Here is a 17,304-nt window from a genome sequence, read left to right as displayed (position 1 = left end):
ATTATTATTATTAATAATAATAATAATAATAATAATAATAATCAAATGTTATGTTTTACAGTATATTGTTATTAATATAATAAAATACGGTTTACGGTTAGATTATAATACGGTTTTTACAATATTGTTATTAATATAATACAGTAGAGCTGTCACTAACAACCGTTTTGGTGATAAAGTAATCTGTAGATTATTCTGACTAATAAATTTAGCAATCTGATAATTGTAATTAATTTTTTGTGGTAATAAATATAGACCTAAGATAACAATAGCCTTTAAAATGACTTAAAATACATATATAATAGCAATTAAGCAATTATAATTAGTTCAAATAAAGTATCAAAAGCAAGTAATCATATGGTTGTACTGAACAAAACTTAAAATACATAAATGTATTATAAACAAAAGAACTAATGTACTTTATGCATTACAACAAATGCCTGCATAGGGCACCAATGGCCTGATGATCGTTTTTACACTTTACTGAAATCTTCGTTTAATATTGACTAAACATCATTTAATTCAAATACTCACTTAACTTTAATATTTGGTCATTTCTTTAGGACAGAAATGCTACAGCCACTGTAATTTCTTGAATATGTGACATCAAAACGTGTAAACTGAGTGAAAGTATGAGCTTTTATTTTGAAATTGCGATAATGCGCCACTTCCGGTATTTTGCCGGTTATTTGACAAAGGCCAAACAGAGTCGAACATTTTTTTTAAATCGAGTACTGAAATTCAGTAGAGGAATTATGACAGCCCTGTAATAAAGGTTTGTATATTGGATTGTTATAATAATAATAAAAATAATAAATAATGATACATGTTGTGTTTTTACAGTAGTCTAATGACTAGTTGTAATTGTAACACATTTTAAGCTATAAATGTGTTAGTTTACTTAGTATTTATTGTGTCAAACAACAAATAAAACTATTATCCGTTATGGATTGGGGATTTGAATGTTAAAATAATCAGCATTAGTATCGGTTATAAAAACAGCATCTAACAATATCTGTCAAACCTTCTGAAATATCAGAAAACAAACAAACAAAAAGTTCTGTTAAGGAAAAGTTCTGGCATGATTTAAAAAAGCAAAATAGTTGGATGCAGGATGCAGAAATTGACCATGAAGGACATCTCACAGGTGACTGAATGCTTGATTCAAAAAATCCTTTCAATGAAAGCATTTTAATGAAACTGTTGTTTACCGCAAACACACTTTCCACTACAAGAATCCCAAAAATCTGCCACTGACAGTTTTATCACATTGTTTTCGTATTACGTCATGCTGCAAGTTTGTTGATGAGCACTTCTTTAGAAACTTCTGGTGAAGCCGGTACGTTCTCTAATAAGCTATTTATTGTCATTTCACTCTAAAGAACTGCCAATGGCGCTTTTCAAACCATGATCAATACGCATTATGTAAATCAAAGAGCTGACATGACTGAATCTCATCCAAATGCCTTTATAAAACAATATAATTACCCAAGCAAGAGATGCTGAACGTGTGTTGCGTTCAAAAATTAAATGCTTTAGAGTGAATGTGAGTCATGGAGTCTGTCATAAGGTAACTTACTGCATAACTGTTTTAGTCTACAAGTATGTTTTAAGATCAAATTTACATATGAATGAGGCAATGCATTTAGTTTGAGCTTACTGAACAATACTGACATTTTCAGTGTTAATTTTTACACTGAACACTATTTGGCAAAACCTATAGGAGCGCTACACAGATGTAGGTAACTACACTGAATTTGTGCGTTTTATATATATATATATATATATATATATCATGTATTTGCAAGTATTTATGTATTTTAAGATTAATAAATGCTGCAGAAGTATTATTCATATTCATTGTTAGTTCATGTTTACTAATTAATGTTAACTAATGAACATTATTGTAAAGTGTTACCTTTCTTTTAATATACATTGTAAAATATCAGAAATAATTTCTTTGGGAGTAGTATTTCTCTGACTCAAAACGATGCATGAATCTTAATTAACCTTAATTAAACTGATTCAGAATGCAGTTCTCTGACTCAAAATGATGCATTAACCACGTAGGCTTCTTAAAATAAAATAAAATAATAAGATAAAATACAGATCAAAAACATATCATGATCAGAATTTTTATTTTAAGCAGAATTTATCTTTATTTTGAGTTCTCTGACTCAAAATGATGCATTAACCAGTTGGGCTTCTAAAAATGAAATGGAAATAAAATGAAATACAGGTCAAAAGCATATCATGAACAGAATTTTTATTTTATGCAGAATTTATTTTTATTCTGAGTTCTCTGACTCAAAATGATGAACGAATGAATCTTAATCTTCCATTTAAGTTTCCTAAAATAAATCAAATTAAAACATAATAAAATAAAATAAAATAAAATAAAACAAAAAAAGGTCAAAAACATATCACGAACAACAGAATTTATATTTTATGCAGAACATAAATTTATTTTGAGTTCTGACTCAAAAATGATGAATGAATGAATGAATGAATGAATGAATGAATCTTAATTAACCAGTTAAGTTTCTCAAAATAAACAAAATAGAAAAAAATAAGTAAAATAAAATATGAAATAAAAATAATAAAATAAAATAAAATAAAAAGTTATCTGACTCAAAATGAATGAATGAATCTTAATTAACCAGTTAAAATTCTAAAAATAAATAAAATAGAAAAAAAGTACAAAAAGTAAATAAAAAGTACAAAAAGCAAAATAAAATAAAAAGGTCAAAAACATATAATTAACAACAGAATATATTTTTTATGCAGAATTTATATTTATTTGTTCTCTGACTCAAAATGATGAATGAATGAATCAACCAGTTAAGTTTCTCAAAATAAATAAAATAGAAAAATAAAATCAAATAAAGGTCAAAAACATATCGTGCACAACAAAATGTATAAATTTATGCCACCAGAGACTTTTGCTCAAAGATCACATGACAAGGAGGGAGGGAGAGAGAGAGAGAGAGAGCATGTTTACTGCATCCTGTCACTTTTTGCTTTCTCACATATTTGTTCCTTTTCAATTAAGCCTCATTGCTGAATTTACAGCTGCCTTCTTTCTTTCACTTAAGCTTCTGTCGAACCCTTTCTTGGCCTCTTTTTCTCAGGCCCAAGTTGGCTATAAAGGCATGAGGGGGTTTGTGCAGACTTTCTGCTACTCTGAGGTCGTTTATCACATGTCAACAGCAGTAATGATTTTCTCTTCTTCTTTCTTCCACAGACTGGTGCTGGGATTAGCGAGCAATTAGAACGGACTCTAAGCTTTCTCTATGGTCATAACAAAGTCTCCAGAGAGCCGCCAAACACGAGTGTACGGGTACACACAGAGCCTCAAATGCACACGCAAGACACTTCAAAAGCTTACACTTCCTCTGTCAGATTCTGAGGAGAACGAAAAAAGCGTGAGAGAACTAAAATAGCAGGTTTCACAGTAACGGAGTCAGGCTGAGACTTGCTTGCTTGCTTGCTTGTGTGAGTGTGTGTGTGCGTGTGTAGCTGTGTAGCTTGGCTCGCTCTGTTGTCTGTCCAGGAATATTTCCAGCACCTGGTCCCTCATTATATACGGCCCTAAAACTTCAAGTGAAACTTCAGCGGCAGAAAAGCAGGCCGCCTTTCCAATGCCGCTTCATCTAAAGCCATTACCGGGGTCTGAATCGACTGAGACGCGCCAAAGCGGGAGAAAAGTTCATTATTTGAGTGTCAGTTTTGTATTCTGCGAAGAAATTTAATCTCAGTCCAACTAGGGATCCAAAGTCGCTTCCCAACATTCAATTTACACACTTTATTGACTTTGCAACAGTTCAGCTCAGGTGGAGAGGCTTACAGGTAATATCCAATAGCACACTATAATCTTTCAGCACGTTTAAAGGTGAAGGCCGTCATTTTTCTACATGAAAAGGCTTTCTTCTACCCTAGGTCAATATGTAGTGAAATATAAGTAGGCCAATCGAAACACATCAGATTACGGAAGTAAAATAGGCTTACAATGCTGAATTTTAAATGTCAACTCCACACATATATTTCCCATTAGAGTATTAATTGCTTACAATTGACTAGCATTACAGATGAGCCATTAAAATGCAGAAAGCATGATTAAACATTAAGAATTGAATGACTTTATATGTCTTAATATGCAAAAAGGGTTTCTTTGAACTATCTGGCTCAGTTATACTGTTCAGAGGTTGCTGCTTCGCAGCTCAGTATTGTCTTTGTTTCTACAAAAATTCTTGGCATGCAGGAAGACTATAAAAACAATAGCAAAGCTTACGTTATTTGTTCTAAGAATGTAAGAAGAAATATAGTTCATACTGCAATTTCTGAAAATAAAATAATAAAATAGAATAAAATAAAATAAAAACAGTAGTTTCTACCAAGCAAATCTTTTTATCAAAGAATGTAATAAGAAATATTTTAGTTCATACTGCAAAAATAAAATAAAATAAAATAAAATATTAAATAAAAACAAATAAATAAAATAGAATAAAAACAAATAAATTAAATTAAATTAAATAAAAAACAAATAAAATTAAATAAAATTAAATTAAATTAAATTAAATTAAATTAAATTAAATCATAAAAACTGTGGTTTCTACCAAAATTTTTTGGAAGACATAAACAAGACAACTACTGGCATGCAATAAGACTAAAAAGCAAATCTTTTTATCAAAGAAGAAGAATCAAAGAACAATCTAATAGGAAATATTTTAGTTTATACTGCAATTCCTGAAAATAAAATTAAATAAATTTAAAGAAAAGAAAAGAAAAATAAATAAATAAATGTAATACAAATTATTTTAGTTCATACTGCAATTCCTGAAAATAAAATAAAATAAAACCATTGGTTTCTACCAATATTCTTTGGAAGACGTAAAACTAAATGAGACAACTACTACTGGCATGCAATAAGACTAAAAAGCAAATCTTGAGTTATTCATTCTAGGAAGAATTTAAAAAGAAATATTTGAGTTAAAATTTATTTCTGAAAAGAAAACAAAAATTCTAAAAAATCTACCAAAACAATAGCACAGCTTGGGTTATTTGTAGAGGAAGAATTTAAGAAATATTTGAGTTCAGATTGAGATCTGAAAATAAAATAAAATAAAAATATATAAATATTAATATAAATAAAATAAAATAATCTATAGGATAAAAGCAGGGGTAGGCAATATGGCAGGAAAATCATAATTTTTTTTCAGGAAAATCACGCATTACAATTTTTTCACAATTCTTTGTCATGATGGTTTTACCATTTTCCAAGCTGTCTGAGTGGTACAGCCAAACTAATTTCCTCTGCAGCAGAAATAAACACTCTGACACACAGTCAGTAGATTTTTTACTGAGGACATTTTGTCACCTCTATATATTTAGAGAAAGAATTATGCACCCAGTACACTCTGAGGTATTGCTAATATCAATACGTATTGAGTTTATCTTAACGGAAATCCTAAGGCTTAGCCTGAACAGAGCAAGCTATACATTGCCACAACTTCATTCAATAAAAACTAAATTAAACAGTGAAGCAAACAGCTAAACGCACTTAAAGGACACCTATTATTTCAAAATGTAATATAAGTCTCAGATGTCCCCAGAATGTGTCTGTTCAGCTCAAAATACTCCACAGATCATTTATTATATTATTCTGCTAATGCATAATTTAAGTGGAAGCAGAAATATGCTGTTTTTCGTGCATGTCTCTTTAAATGCAAATAAGCTGCTGCTCACCGCCCCCTTTTCCAGAGTAGTCTGTGCCTTTACAGCTCATAACTCAGATACTCTGATTTAAAAAAACATCATTTGGTTTTAATTATCATATCTATTGTGCTAATCTTGCATTTTAAAACAATATCAGTTTAAACTTCTCAAATATGGTTTTCGGAGCGCACACATCCGACGCACGTGCACAGTAAGCGGCTGTCACACAGTGTGTGAGTGCTAAACTAACTTCTCTTTCACGTCTTATTACGCTTAAACTGTCAAATACACACAAGTTTATATTAAAAACACACGAGTTGCAAAAACAGTCGGTTATGTCTGTGAAGGTAAACAGCTGGAAAAGAAATCACGTTTATCACTATGCTCGTCTGTGCAGCCAACGAAAGAACAGTTAGCATGCTTTGCTCAAACTTTTGCCATTGCTACTGGGTTGTTCTTTTTTTTTTCACATTTTCTGGGATGATAGATGCACCAGGGGTCCGATTATAGCACTTAACCTCAGAAAAAGTCAAACTTTTGTGATATGTCACCTTTAATGCTAAACCAAGCTTACTGTAATATCCATGGTCAAAAGTCTCAGGGCAGCTATAAAACTACCTACTATATTGTAATAATATTTCATAATATTATTGTTTTACTGCATTTTTGATCAAATAAATGCAGCTTTGGTGAGAATAACAGACTTCCATTATAGCTGCAAATGATTTGAACAGTAGCGTACTATACAAACAGAGGAACATTGTTTGCTAACACACCCTTTGACATGTCTGTCACTAATAGTTCACAAATTTAAACTCTGAATGTTAGTTATCAAAACAAGCAGGGTCGTGGTTATCGACGGGGTGACTCGATACACCATAACTTGTGTTTAATCAACGAGTTATTGTGTCTGCTATGATTGATTGTCTCATTAACTGAACCATGTACTCCTTATAATTATCTAGTGCTCAGGTAATTATTCCTGAATGCAGAAAACATAGAAGACATAATGGACCACTGATTAGCAATTTCTACTCTGCGCCTCGATGCAGGTAATCATTGCACTTTCAGTGGTCATTATATTCAAAATGCATGGCAAATTTAGATATCTAGACATTTCACACTCAGACAATTAATTTTTGCAGATCTAAACAACACTGTCTATCTGCTCAAACAGAAGAATAGCTATAGAGAAACAATATGGATGTGCACAGCTGTTTGCTTGGCTATTCAAATATGATCAAATATAAAAAGGCTAACGAAATAATTATTTTATATAAAACTAATTATAATTATTTCAAAATAAATTACACCCTAAAAGAAAACCTTTGCATTTAATAAAAATTAATGTAGTAAATATTTCATAATATACCAAAAAATCTGATATAATATAATATAATGTAATATAATATGGGCTGTCAAATGGTTAATTGTGCATACAAAAGTTTGAGTTTGCCTAATATATGTGTGTGTGCTGTGTGTAATTTAGTATGTATAAATACAAACACATGTACAGATGTATATATATATACACACATGTATGTGCATATATATATATATATAGAGAGAGAGAGAGAGAGAGAGAGAGAGAGAGAGAGATATACATGTGCGTGTATATATATATATATATATATATATATGTATATATGTATATATGTATATATATATATATATATATATGTGTGTGTGTGTGTGTGTGTGTGTATGTATATATATTTAGGGAAACATATATATATATTATAATACAGACAAACATAAATACATGCATACACACACACACATACATATATCTATATATGTGTGTGTGTGTGTGTGTATGTATATATGTATATATATGTATGGGAGTGTAAATTTGTTTATATATATACACACATATACATATATGTATATATATATACATATACACATATATATACACACACATTTATACATTTATACACATACACATACATACATACATACATATATATATACACACACACACACATTTACATTTATACACATACACATACATGCATACATACATACATACATATATATATATATATATATATATATGGTAGTGTTTATTTATATATATACACATACACATATATATATGTATATATATACACATACACATACATATATATATATATATATATATATATATACATATATATATACACACATATATGTATATATATACACACGCACATTTACATATATACACATATATACATTTACAAGTCTTTTCCAAAGCTGCTCACCAAGGCTGCATTTATGTGCTCTAAAATACAGTAAAAAAAATAATAATATTGTGAAATATTATTACAATTTAAAATAACTCTTTTCTATTGTAATATATTTTCCTCAAGTTGTCTTTTAAAGTTTGGCTTACAGTTAATCTTCAAAACAGAAGTCGACGGTTATATTCTCATAAAGACAGCCGAATGAACCCATGCATCACATCACCAGCTCCTCCTGACAGTTTTCCCTTTGAATGCTGCTTTAAATTCATCAAAACTATATGCAGCATGACAACATTTGAATCCTAGCGCTCTAAATATCCTAAATTGGGCACAATCGCTAGTCCAAAAAGGCGCTTAAAGTGTTTCCCCGGACAGGAGCGAGCATTTACTGTGATGCTGTCTTCTCTCTGCAGCCCGTAAAGGGGCTAACAGCAGCCTTAGACAGCCATGTCTGCTGGATCAGATTAATTTGGATCTGTAGTGCTGAGCAGTCCCCTTCACTCCTCTCTCTACTGCACAGAGCCTGTGTTAACACCTCTGATGAGTCACAGAGTGACAGAAGGAGAGTACAAAACCAGTGGGAGTCAGCTCCACATGAGAAGAACATTCATGGGTGAAGACTGACAAACTGAATTCATGTCTCCTCTCGTTCTAGAAACAGTCCTGTGAGGAATACTGCACTATATACTACAACTGCACACTTCTTTACGGAGTGAGTCCTGTGGTGCACTAACATCATAAGGTGTTACAGGAATAAAAGAGTGCCAGTTAAGCCCAAATCTGAAGCATTTGTGGCATAATGTTGATTATTCATTTTCTTTTTTTTCTTTTTTTCTTTAAAAAGGCACAAATCTGGGTTTCACTAAATGGAAATTAATGGGGCCAATAAATGTTAAAAATCAATAGTGTAGAAACAAGATACAAATAATATGCATGTAAACATCATTTAATCTGAAAAGCCCATTTACTAACAATATCCAATTTAAAAACTTAATTGCCATTACTTGTAAATGTCACAAACCCAAACAGCTTTAAGCAACTATAAAAATGATCCACGGGTTCAATACTAAGTTTTAACAGAGGAATTATTATACACCACAAAAACAGTAATATTGTGAAATATTTTTACTATTTCAAAAAATCAGTTTTCTATTTGAATATATTTTAAAATGTAATTTATTTCTGTGATCAAAGCTGAATTTTCAGCATCATTACTTTAGTCTTTAGTGATCCTTCAGAAACCATTCTAATATGCTGATTTGCTGTTCAAGAAAAAAAAATTGGTACTGTCATCATCAATATTTGAAACAGTTGAGTACATTTTAGTACATTAGGATTCTTTGATGAATAGAAAGATCCAAAGATCAGCATTTATCTAAAATAAAAAAAGCTTTTGTAACATTATACGCTATACCATTCAAATGTTTGAAGTCAAGAGACTTTTTTTTATTCCTTTATTTAGCAAGGATGCTTTAAATCGATCAAACGTGATGACAAAGACATTTTTCAAACTTCCAATTCATCAAAGAAACCTACAAAAATTTTACTCGGCTGTTTTCAACATAATAATAATAATAATGTTTTTTGAGCAGCAAATCAGAATATTAGAATTATTTCTGAAGGATCATGTGACTGGAGTAATGATGCTAAAAATTTAGCTTTGAAATCACAGGAATAAAATACATTTTAAAATATATTAAAATAGAAAACGGCTATTTTAAATAGTAAAAATATTTCAAAATCGTAACATTTTTGCTGTACTTCGGATCAAATAAATGCAGGCTTGGTGAACAGAAAAGACTTAAAAAAAAAAATAAAAATAAAATAATCTTACAGTTTAAAAACTTTTGACTGGTAGTGTATATACACACATACATATACATATATGAATAAAATACATCTAATCATTATATATTATGTGTAAATCTTGTAAATAATATAGTGCTGTCAAATGATTAATTGCGATTAATCGCATCCAAAATATGTTTTTTAGGTGTGCATATTTATTATGTATATATAAATATACACACATGCTTGTATATATATACACATGCTTGTATGTATATATATATATATATATATATATATATGTGTGTGTGTGTGTGTGTGTATGTGTGTATGTATGTATGTACGTTTATATATTAAAAATATTTATATATAATATAAATTATATGAATATAAATACATGCATTTAAATACATATAAATATTTACTGTATGTTTGTGTATTTATATATACATAAAAAAATTACAAAGTATACACACATATATGATGTAAACAAAAACTTTTATTTGGGATGCAATTAATCAAGAGTAATCGTTTGACAGCACTAATTATCATCATTACAATTATAACAATAATTATTACTACCATGAAAAAAATATCAAAAACTGCTTACTGGCCTTTTCTGTGTAAGTTTGAAGTATACAGTTTATCAACTTTGTTGCCAAAACAACAGAACACAATAATTACCCCAAATTTAAAATGACTGTAAAATTGATTATTTAAACAGCTTTACAACTCCTTACAACCAACTTTACAACTAATTTTATAAAATTTTAACATCTCGGATTTCCGCTTTTACCACAACTGCTGTCGTCTGAGATTAGCTTGTTCTACACAGAGTACTATACTCTGGCACTGAGCTCTATACACTTTAATGTAGAGTACTATATGCCTATACTATACTGCAATACAGACCAGGATTGCTACTACAGTGACTCGCAATGAAGACGTCAAGCTGTTACAGTAAGGTTTTGAAGGCCAGGGGAAGAGTGAACAACTAAAGATTAAGTGTCATATAATGAAAAAGGTCTAAAATGGGAAGATTTGGCGTTAACCTTTTTAAAGTTGGCCTTTCGACATGTGGGCCGAGGTGCATGGCTATATTTTATCTCTGTTTTCTTCCAAGGCTTAATAAATGGAACAGTTTAAAGACACTGAGCGGGAGCGTAAAGAGAACGCTAAAAGAATGCCGCAGGCTCACGGAGAACATTTATTAGATTTCTGTGTCATTACAATTCGGAGCCTTTTATGAGGGTGATGTTTGGCGGCTAAGACAGCGATGTTCCTATTCCATCTGCTGGGAAATAAAGTGGCGGATACCGTTCTGAATTTTCATCCATCTCCCTCATTCCTCCTGTCTTTCTCTTCATCCCTGTTTCACTAATAGCACAAACAACACCTACACACTCTCTTGGAAAGTCCATACAAACACACTAATAGCTTCTGCTTCCTCATTTTGGCCGTCAGTCAAAAGAACACATTCTGAGTTTGTGCCATGAAAATTCTTAATGTTGATTCTCAAACTCATTTCAGGCTGTCGCTTTCGCTCCCCCTCCTGATTGGATTCTCGAGAATCGGCGAACATTTTGAATCTTGAATCTTATTCTAAAGCTTAAATACAATCATAAGAAAGCACAAGACTATTTGTAATACTGCTTATCAGTGCTGGAAGCTTTGAATTTGGAGATAAAGTTAAAAGCCTGGTTCAAACAGTCAAACATTATCTTTTAGAAGCGGTAGTTAATTTCACTACAAGCTACAAACAAAAAATAGCCAAGTATACTGAAGCTATGTAGAAGGACTACTTCTTTTTACTTCTCTTCTTATGAAACTATAATTATTTAATGAAAAGGAGCAATATTTATCTGGAACAAGTGCAATAAATTACAGAAAAAAATGTGTTAACACACTTAAACTGAAACTAAATACTTTACACTAGTTTTAAAGTTTGGGAATCGTAAGTTTTTTCCTTTTTTAAAAAAAAAAACGAAGGAAATTAATACTTTTATTACGCAAGAAAGCATTAAACTGAATAAAAGTGTCAGCAAAGACATTTATAATGTTGCAAAAGATTTCTATTTTAAATAAATGTTGTTCATTTGTACTTTCCGTTCATCAAATAATTCTGGAGAATTTTTTTTTCAATCACATACACAAAAATATTAAATCAACAACTGTTTCTTAAACAGCAAATCAACATACTAGAATGATTTTTGTCATCAGTATCATATGACATTTCAAATGTGAAAATTCACATTTAAATTCCATTTAAAAATATTTAAACTGTTCTTATAAATTGCATTAATATTTTACAATATAAATTATTATTATTATTAATAATAATAATAACTACCCAAACTTTTGAAGAATAGTATATACATTTATAAACAACAGTATTTTACCATTTAATAAAATAAATAAACAAATAATAATAATAATAAAAATGTAAAATATATAAATAATAAATAAATAAAAAAAATTATGTAAAATGTCCAGTAATACAATTAAATAAATCATCATTTTAACCAATTCATTAAATGATTAAATGAATAAAATTCAACCTTAAATTGCATTTTTAATATTTAAATAGGAAAGTTTTTTTTAATTGCATTAATATTTCACAATATAAATTATTATTACTACTATTATTATTATTTATATTTGCTCAGATTTTTGAAGACTAGAAAATAAAACATTTATATTATGAAGCCAAAATATAACAGTGCTAAACAACCGTATTTAACTAGACAATTAAAAAAAAAAAAATAAATGTAAAATGCGGCACAGGGAGTTCCAGGAATACTACTGAGTCATTCAAATGAATCATCTTTTGAACCAATTCATTAAAATGAACCATCCAAATTAAATGACTCACTACAACGAATTAACCAGGCTTCCCTAGGCAATTTGAGAGAACATTTGATTTGTAGCTTGTTACTAGACGTGTACACTATTTTTATAAAATTCAAGTCTACTCTGACAGTATTATAAAAGTTAGAAATCTTACCTCTTCTAGTAAGTTACTCCGTGTGAAATGATTTTAAAGATCTGCTTCAGCGAACATCAAACTTTGAAAGCAGTTTTCAGAGTGATAGAAACCCATGAGGAGATTAGCACAAGGTCTCGCCTCATCTGTAGGCATCTCACGCGCTTTACCAGTGAATGATGAAGTGCCTTGATATGGTACATAAGACATAACACCACTCTGTCAAACAAAGGGCAGATGCAGCCATTTCACACACTATGCATGTGTGTATGACGGGATGACATTGTACAGAAAAATCTTGGCATTTCAGTACATCAATAAAAACATGAGACACACACAAGAAGAGAAAAAAAAAAGAAATGCAAGAGTCTCAGGAATGGCCCATGAGAAAAACAAATGTTCCTCTGCCCAGGTTGTAATATCCTCCATGGGTTTGTTTTTCCCCCTCATACACTCACGCAAGGCTACGACTGTGACTACACACCCATTTCAGGAGTTTTAATGATGCCGGTCAGACACAGACAGACAGTCAGTACGTGCAGCAGTAACGTTACTGCTGTACAAATGCATCTGTGCGTTTCTCATACTGTATGTCCGAACAGATTCAACTTTAGCTTACGAACGAACCAATCAGACCATAGAGAAACGCTGACATCCAGAATATAGTCTTACTGTGAGAGGCCTGACTACAAACAAACCGACAGCTAGGTCACCCTCCTGCAACAAATACATTTCATTTGCATCATTGCATTGTAAATCGATGTTTCAGGTTGGATACACGGTGTATCTGCACTTCAAAACATTTGAGACGCAGTTGTGCAAGATTCAAAGCAAGACTTCCAAGACAAGGACATCTAGCATATTGTCTAGCGATAGGATGCAAGGAAAAACAATGCTAAAAGCAAATAATATAATGCAACGAACCATATAATCATGCATTTTTAGAATAGGAGAATAAAGAGACTTATCAACTCTTACAATGGAACAGAAAATGCTTCCATCGTTTTGCTGTTGATGTCAAAGATTGTGCATTCAAACTAATTTTACAGTACTTGGACATAAATTCATCTGTGACTGTAGACACAAGCCAGTTCTCAACCAGTGGGTTGCAACGCTAAAAGCGAATAAAATGCAACTAACCGTATAATTGTGCATCTTTATTGGAAAATAAATGAGCTTATCAGCTTTTGAAATGGATGAGAAAACATTCCATGTTTTGATGTTAAGGTCAAAGGTTGTGCATTCGATCAAAATGTACATTATGTTAGCACAAATTTATCTGTTACTGTAGATGCAAATCAAATTATATTATCTAATCATTATTAATTATATCATCCAATTATATTATACCATCTGTGGTTCCCAACTAGAAAAACACTAAAAGCAAATGCTAAAAAACGATCCAACTAATTGTATAATTGCACATATTTAGGACTAGACAATAAATGTGACCCTGAACCAGTCATAAGTAGCATGGGTAAATTTGTAGCAGTAACAAACAATACATTGCATGGGTCAAAATGATAATTTTTCTTTTAATGCCAAAAATCATTAGGATATTAAGCAAAGATCATGTTCCAAGAAAATATTTTGTAAATTTCCTACCGTAAATATATCAAAACTTAATTTTTGATTAGTTATATGCATTGCTTTGACAACTTTAAAGGCGATTTTCTTAATATTTTGATTGTTTTTGCACCCTCAGGTTCCAAATTTTTAAATAGTTGTATCTCAACCAAATATTGTCCTATTTATTCAGCTTACAGATGATGTATAAATTATTTATACATTTAAAAATGTACCCTTATGACTGGTTTTGTGGTCCAGGGTCACTAATAGGCTTTAAGAATGGAAGAAAAAATATTTTCCCATATGTTTTGTTGTTGACGTCAAACGTCAAGCAGCCAATAAAAACCTGCAGTGGGTTGCAGAGAAAAACAACGCTGAAAGCAATTAATAAAATGCAACTAACCATATAATCGTGCATATTTAGGACTCAATAAAACAGGCTTATCAACCTTTATAATGGAAGAGAAAATGCTTCTCATGTGTTTTGTTGTGCTCGTCAAAAGTTTGTGCATGCAATAATACTATACAGTATTTGGAAACAAATTCATCTGTTACTGTAGAGGCAAGTTAGATTATAATATTATCCAATCATAGCAGATCTAAAAGAGCTGCAGGGGGAAACAATGCTCAAAGCAAATAATATAATGCAACTAACCATATAATTGCGCATATTTACGACTGGAAATAAATCTGCTCATCAACTTTTACAATGGCGGAAAAAATGTTTCCCATAATGTTGTGGTGTGGACATAAAAAGAGTGTGTGCATCCAATCAAAATGTACAATTGAAAAGCATTTTATAAAAGCAAATAATAAAATGCAACTAACAGTATATAAAGAGTTTATTTGCAAAAAAAAATGTATTTATTTTTGTTGTTGTTATTTTTTTACCTAATCAAAATAACCCAACTGCAGTTTGACAGATTAATCGGAATGCATAATGAAAAACAAGATTTTTGAAAATGGTTAAAAACATCTGTTTTTGCAAATGAACTCTTCATATGCATATCTAGGATTTTAGGATTTGAAAAAAAAATAGGCTTATCAATTCTTAGAAGAGAAAACGCTTCCCATATGTTTTGTTGTTGACGTCAAAGTTTATGCATCAAATCAAAATTGATAGTATTTTTGCAAAATTAATCTGTAGATGTAAGAGAAATCATCATATTATCCCATCTATAACAATAGTTCTCAACCAGTTGGTTGCAGGAAAAAAGCAATCAATAAACTGCAACTAACCAAATAATCATACATTAACTTTTACAACAGAAGAAAAATCACTTCCTATATGTATAGTTGTTCTTGTCAAAGGCAGTGCATCCAACAAACTTTACAGTATTTTGGCACAAATTCATCAATTACTGTGAACGCAAGACACATGGCCTGCCCTCATCCAAAAAGCATGAAGAAACTACACAACGCAAAAGTAAATACAACCCAGACAACAATAAATGTCTGCGCCAACCATAATGTGCTTTGTCCTATGAATTATTGGCTGCCAGCAGCACAAAACTATTGTAATTCAAGAGACTTTTTATACAATAAACAATTTTGCTACTGCTCTGGGTTGCCACTTCATGTGCAATGTAAAATCTCCATCCTGAAGCCAAACCACTATACAATATGGACCCGGAGCTAGCTAAATTTGCAACCAGCATAAACTGCATCACAAAGTTTGAATTATTCTAAATCTTTTGAGTGCGAGGAAATTCACACATTGCATTATTTAAAGATTGAGAGAGGGGTGGGGGGGACTAGACAGAGAGAGGTAGTGAAAGATGCTCGCTTGCACGTGTAACAGATGAGTCACATGGATCCTCGTCAAAATTTGATCAATTATTAATGCTATAACATTTTATCATGCTTGCACTCTCAGATCCCTCAAGTGTCTTTTACAGTGAGATTTTAGTACCAGTGCATTTTGATACCAGCACTGTTAGGCGTGGCTGCCAAAGCTATGAATTTCACATCATGTGACTGTGGTCAGTGTTATTAAAACATTGTACCAAAGCAAACTGAGGTTTATGAGACTACATACGAGTATCAAATTCTCAGAACATGCCATACACCAAATTATGCATTGGATATACTACTATGCATATGATAACACGTTTACATGGTAATATTATCAATCACGCATTCAGATCATCAATATCCTATGTCTATTAAAGCTCTCAAACTAACATAGGTAGCTCGTTTCGGGACAAGAGCAAGGCTAACAGCGCAAGCTGTCTGTAATGAATGGAAATATACACTATATAAGACAAGAAGCCAAAACAAAACATTCTCATATGGCTGCTTATATACATATGCATAATCATATGTAAATAGATCTATGCATCAAGTATGCTAGAGATCAAATAACCTCATGAGTCCAGCATATGTTAGCTGATTTCTGATCTTATGCACATATAGAGGTTTTTTTTAGCTGGCAACTGGCTTAGTAGGTTTAGGCAATGCACAGCATTGGATGTAAAACATCGGGTGTGAAGTGCAATTAAAATAGAGGCTGTTAAAAACATATTCGATTCTGAATCTAAGAGTCACTACTTGTTTTAAATGTAAAAGCACAAGATTAGACCACACAGGCTCGTATCGTGTGGCACAAAGCATTGCATTTAATGGACACACAAAAAAATACACGCTTCAGAAGCGTTTGAAATGATTTGGGATACCTGTTCATTCCCGGGCCGTGTCCGGTGCCCATTCCCCCGGCAGGCGCTCCGTTGCTCGGCTTGTGGAGCTGTCCACCGCCCGCTGGTGCTGAAATGGAAGCCGGGGCTCCAGCCGCGGGGACAGCGCCTCCCGGTTGCCCCGGCTGGCCCTCTCCTTCGAGGCTCGCTTCATTCCCCATAGTCCCTCTGAGTGAGACGGAGGAGAAAGACGAGATCTGCTGACGAGCGTCTGATCGGGGTGTCTTTAAAAACTGGGAGAAAACTCAGCGCAGCTCCTCTTCCGCCATCATCACCTACAATCCAGCATCCTGAGCGGAGCGCGCACGCGTGCGCCCAGCGGAAG

General features: G+C 31.8%; 1 protein-coding gene across 2 annotated transcripts in view; it reads right to left on the bottom strand.

Moving 5' to 3' along the window:
• bsnb (bassoon (presynaptic cytomatrix protein) b) overlaps nt 1–17,304 on the bottom strand; it is a 98,735-nt gene extending 81,431 nt beyond the window's left edge. For both annotated transcript variants that reach the window (XM_051122373.1, XM_051122374.1), the window contains exon 1: nt 16,962–17,304. In XM_051122373.1, coding sequence (XP_050978330.1) covers nt 16,962–17,140 — 179 coding nt within the window. In that variant the 5' untranslated portion in view covers nt 17,141–17,304. The remainder of the gene's footprint in view (nt 1–16,961) is intronic.

Source organism: Labeo rohita, chromosome 11 (assembly GCF_022985175.1).
Source record: "Labeo rohita strain BAU-BD-2019 chromosome 11, IGBB_LRoh.1.0, whole genome shotgun sequence".
Lineage (NCBI taxonomy): Eukaryota > Metazoa > Chordata > Actinopteri > Cypriniformes > Cyprinidae > Labeo > Labeo rohita.
This window is presented reverse-complemented; position numbering and strand designations above follow the sequence as displayed.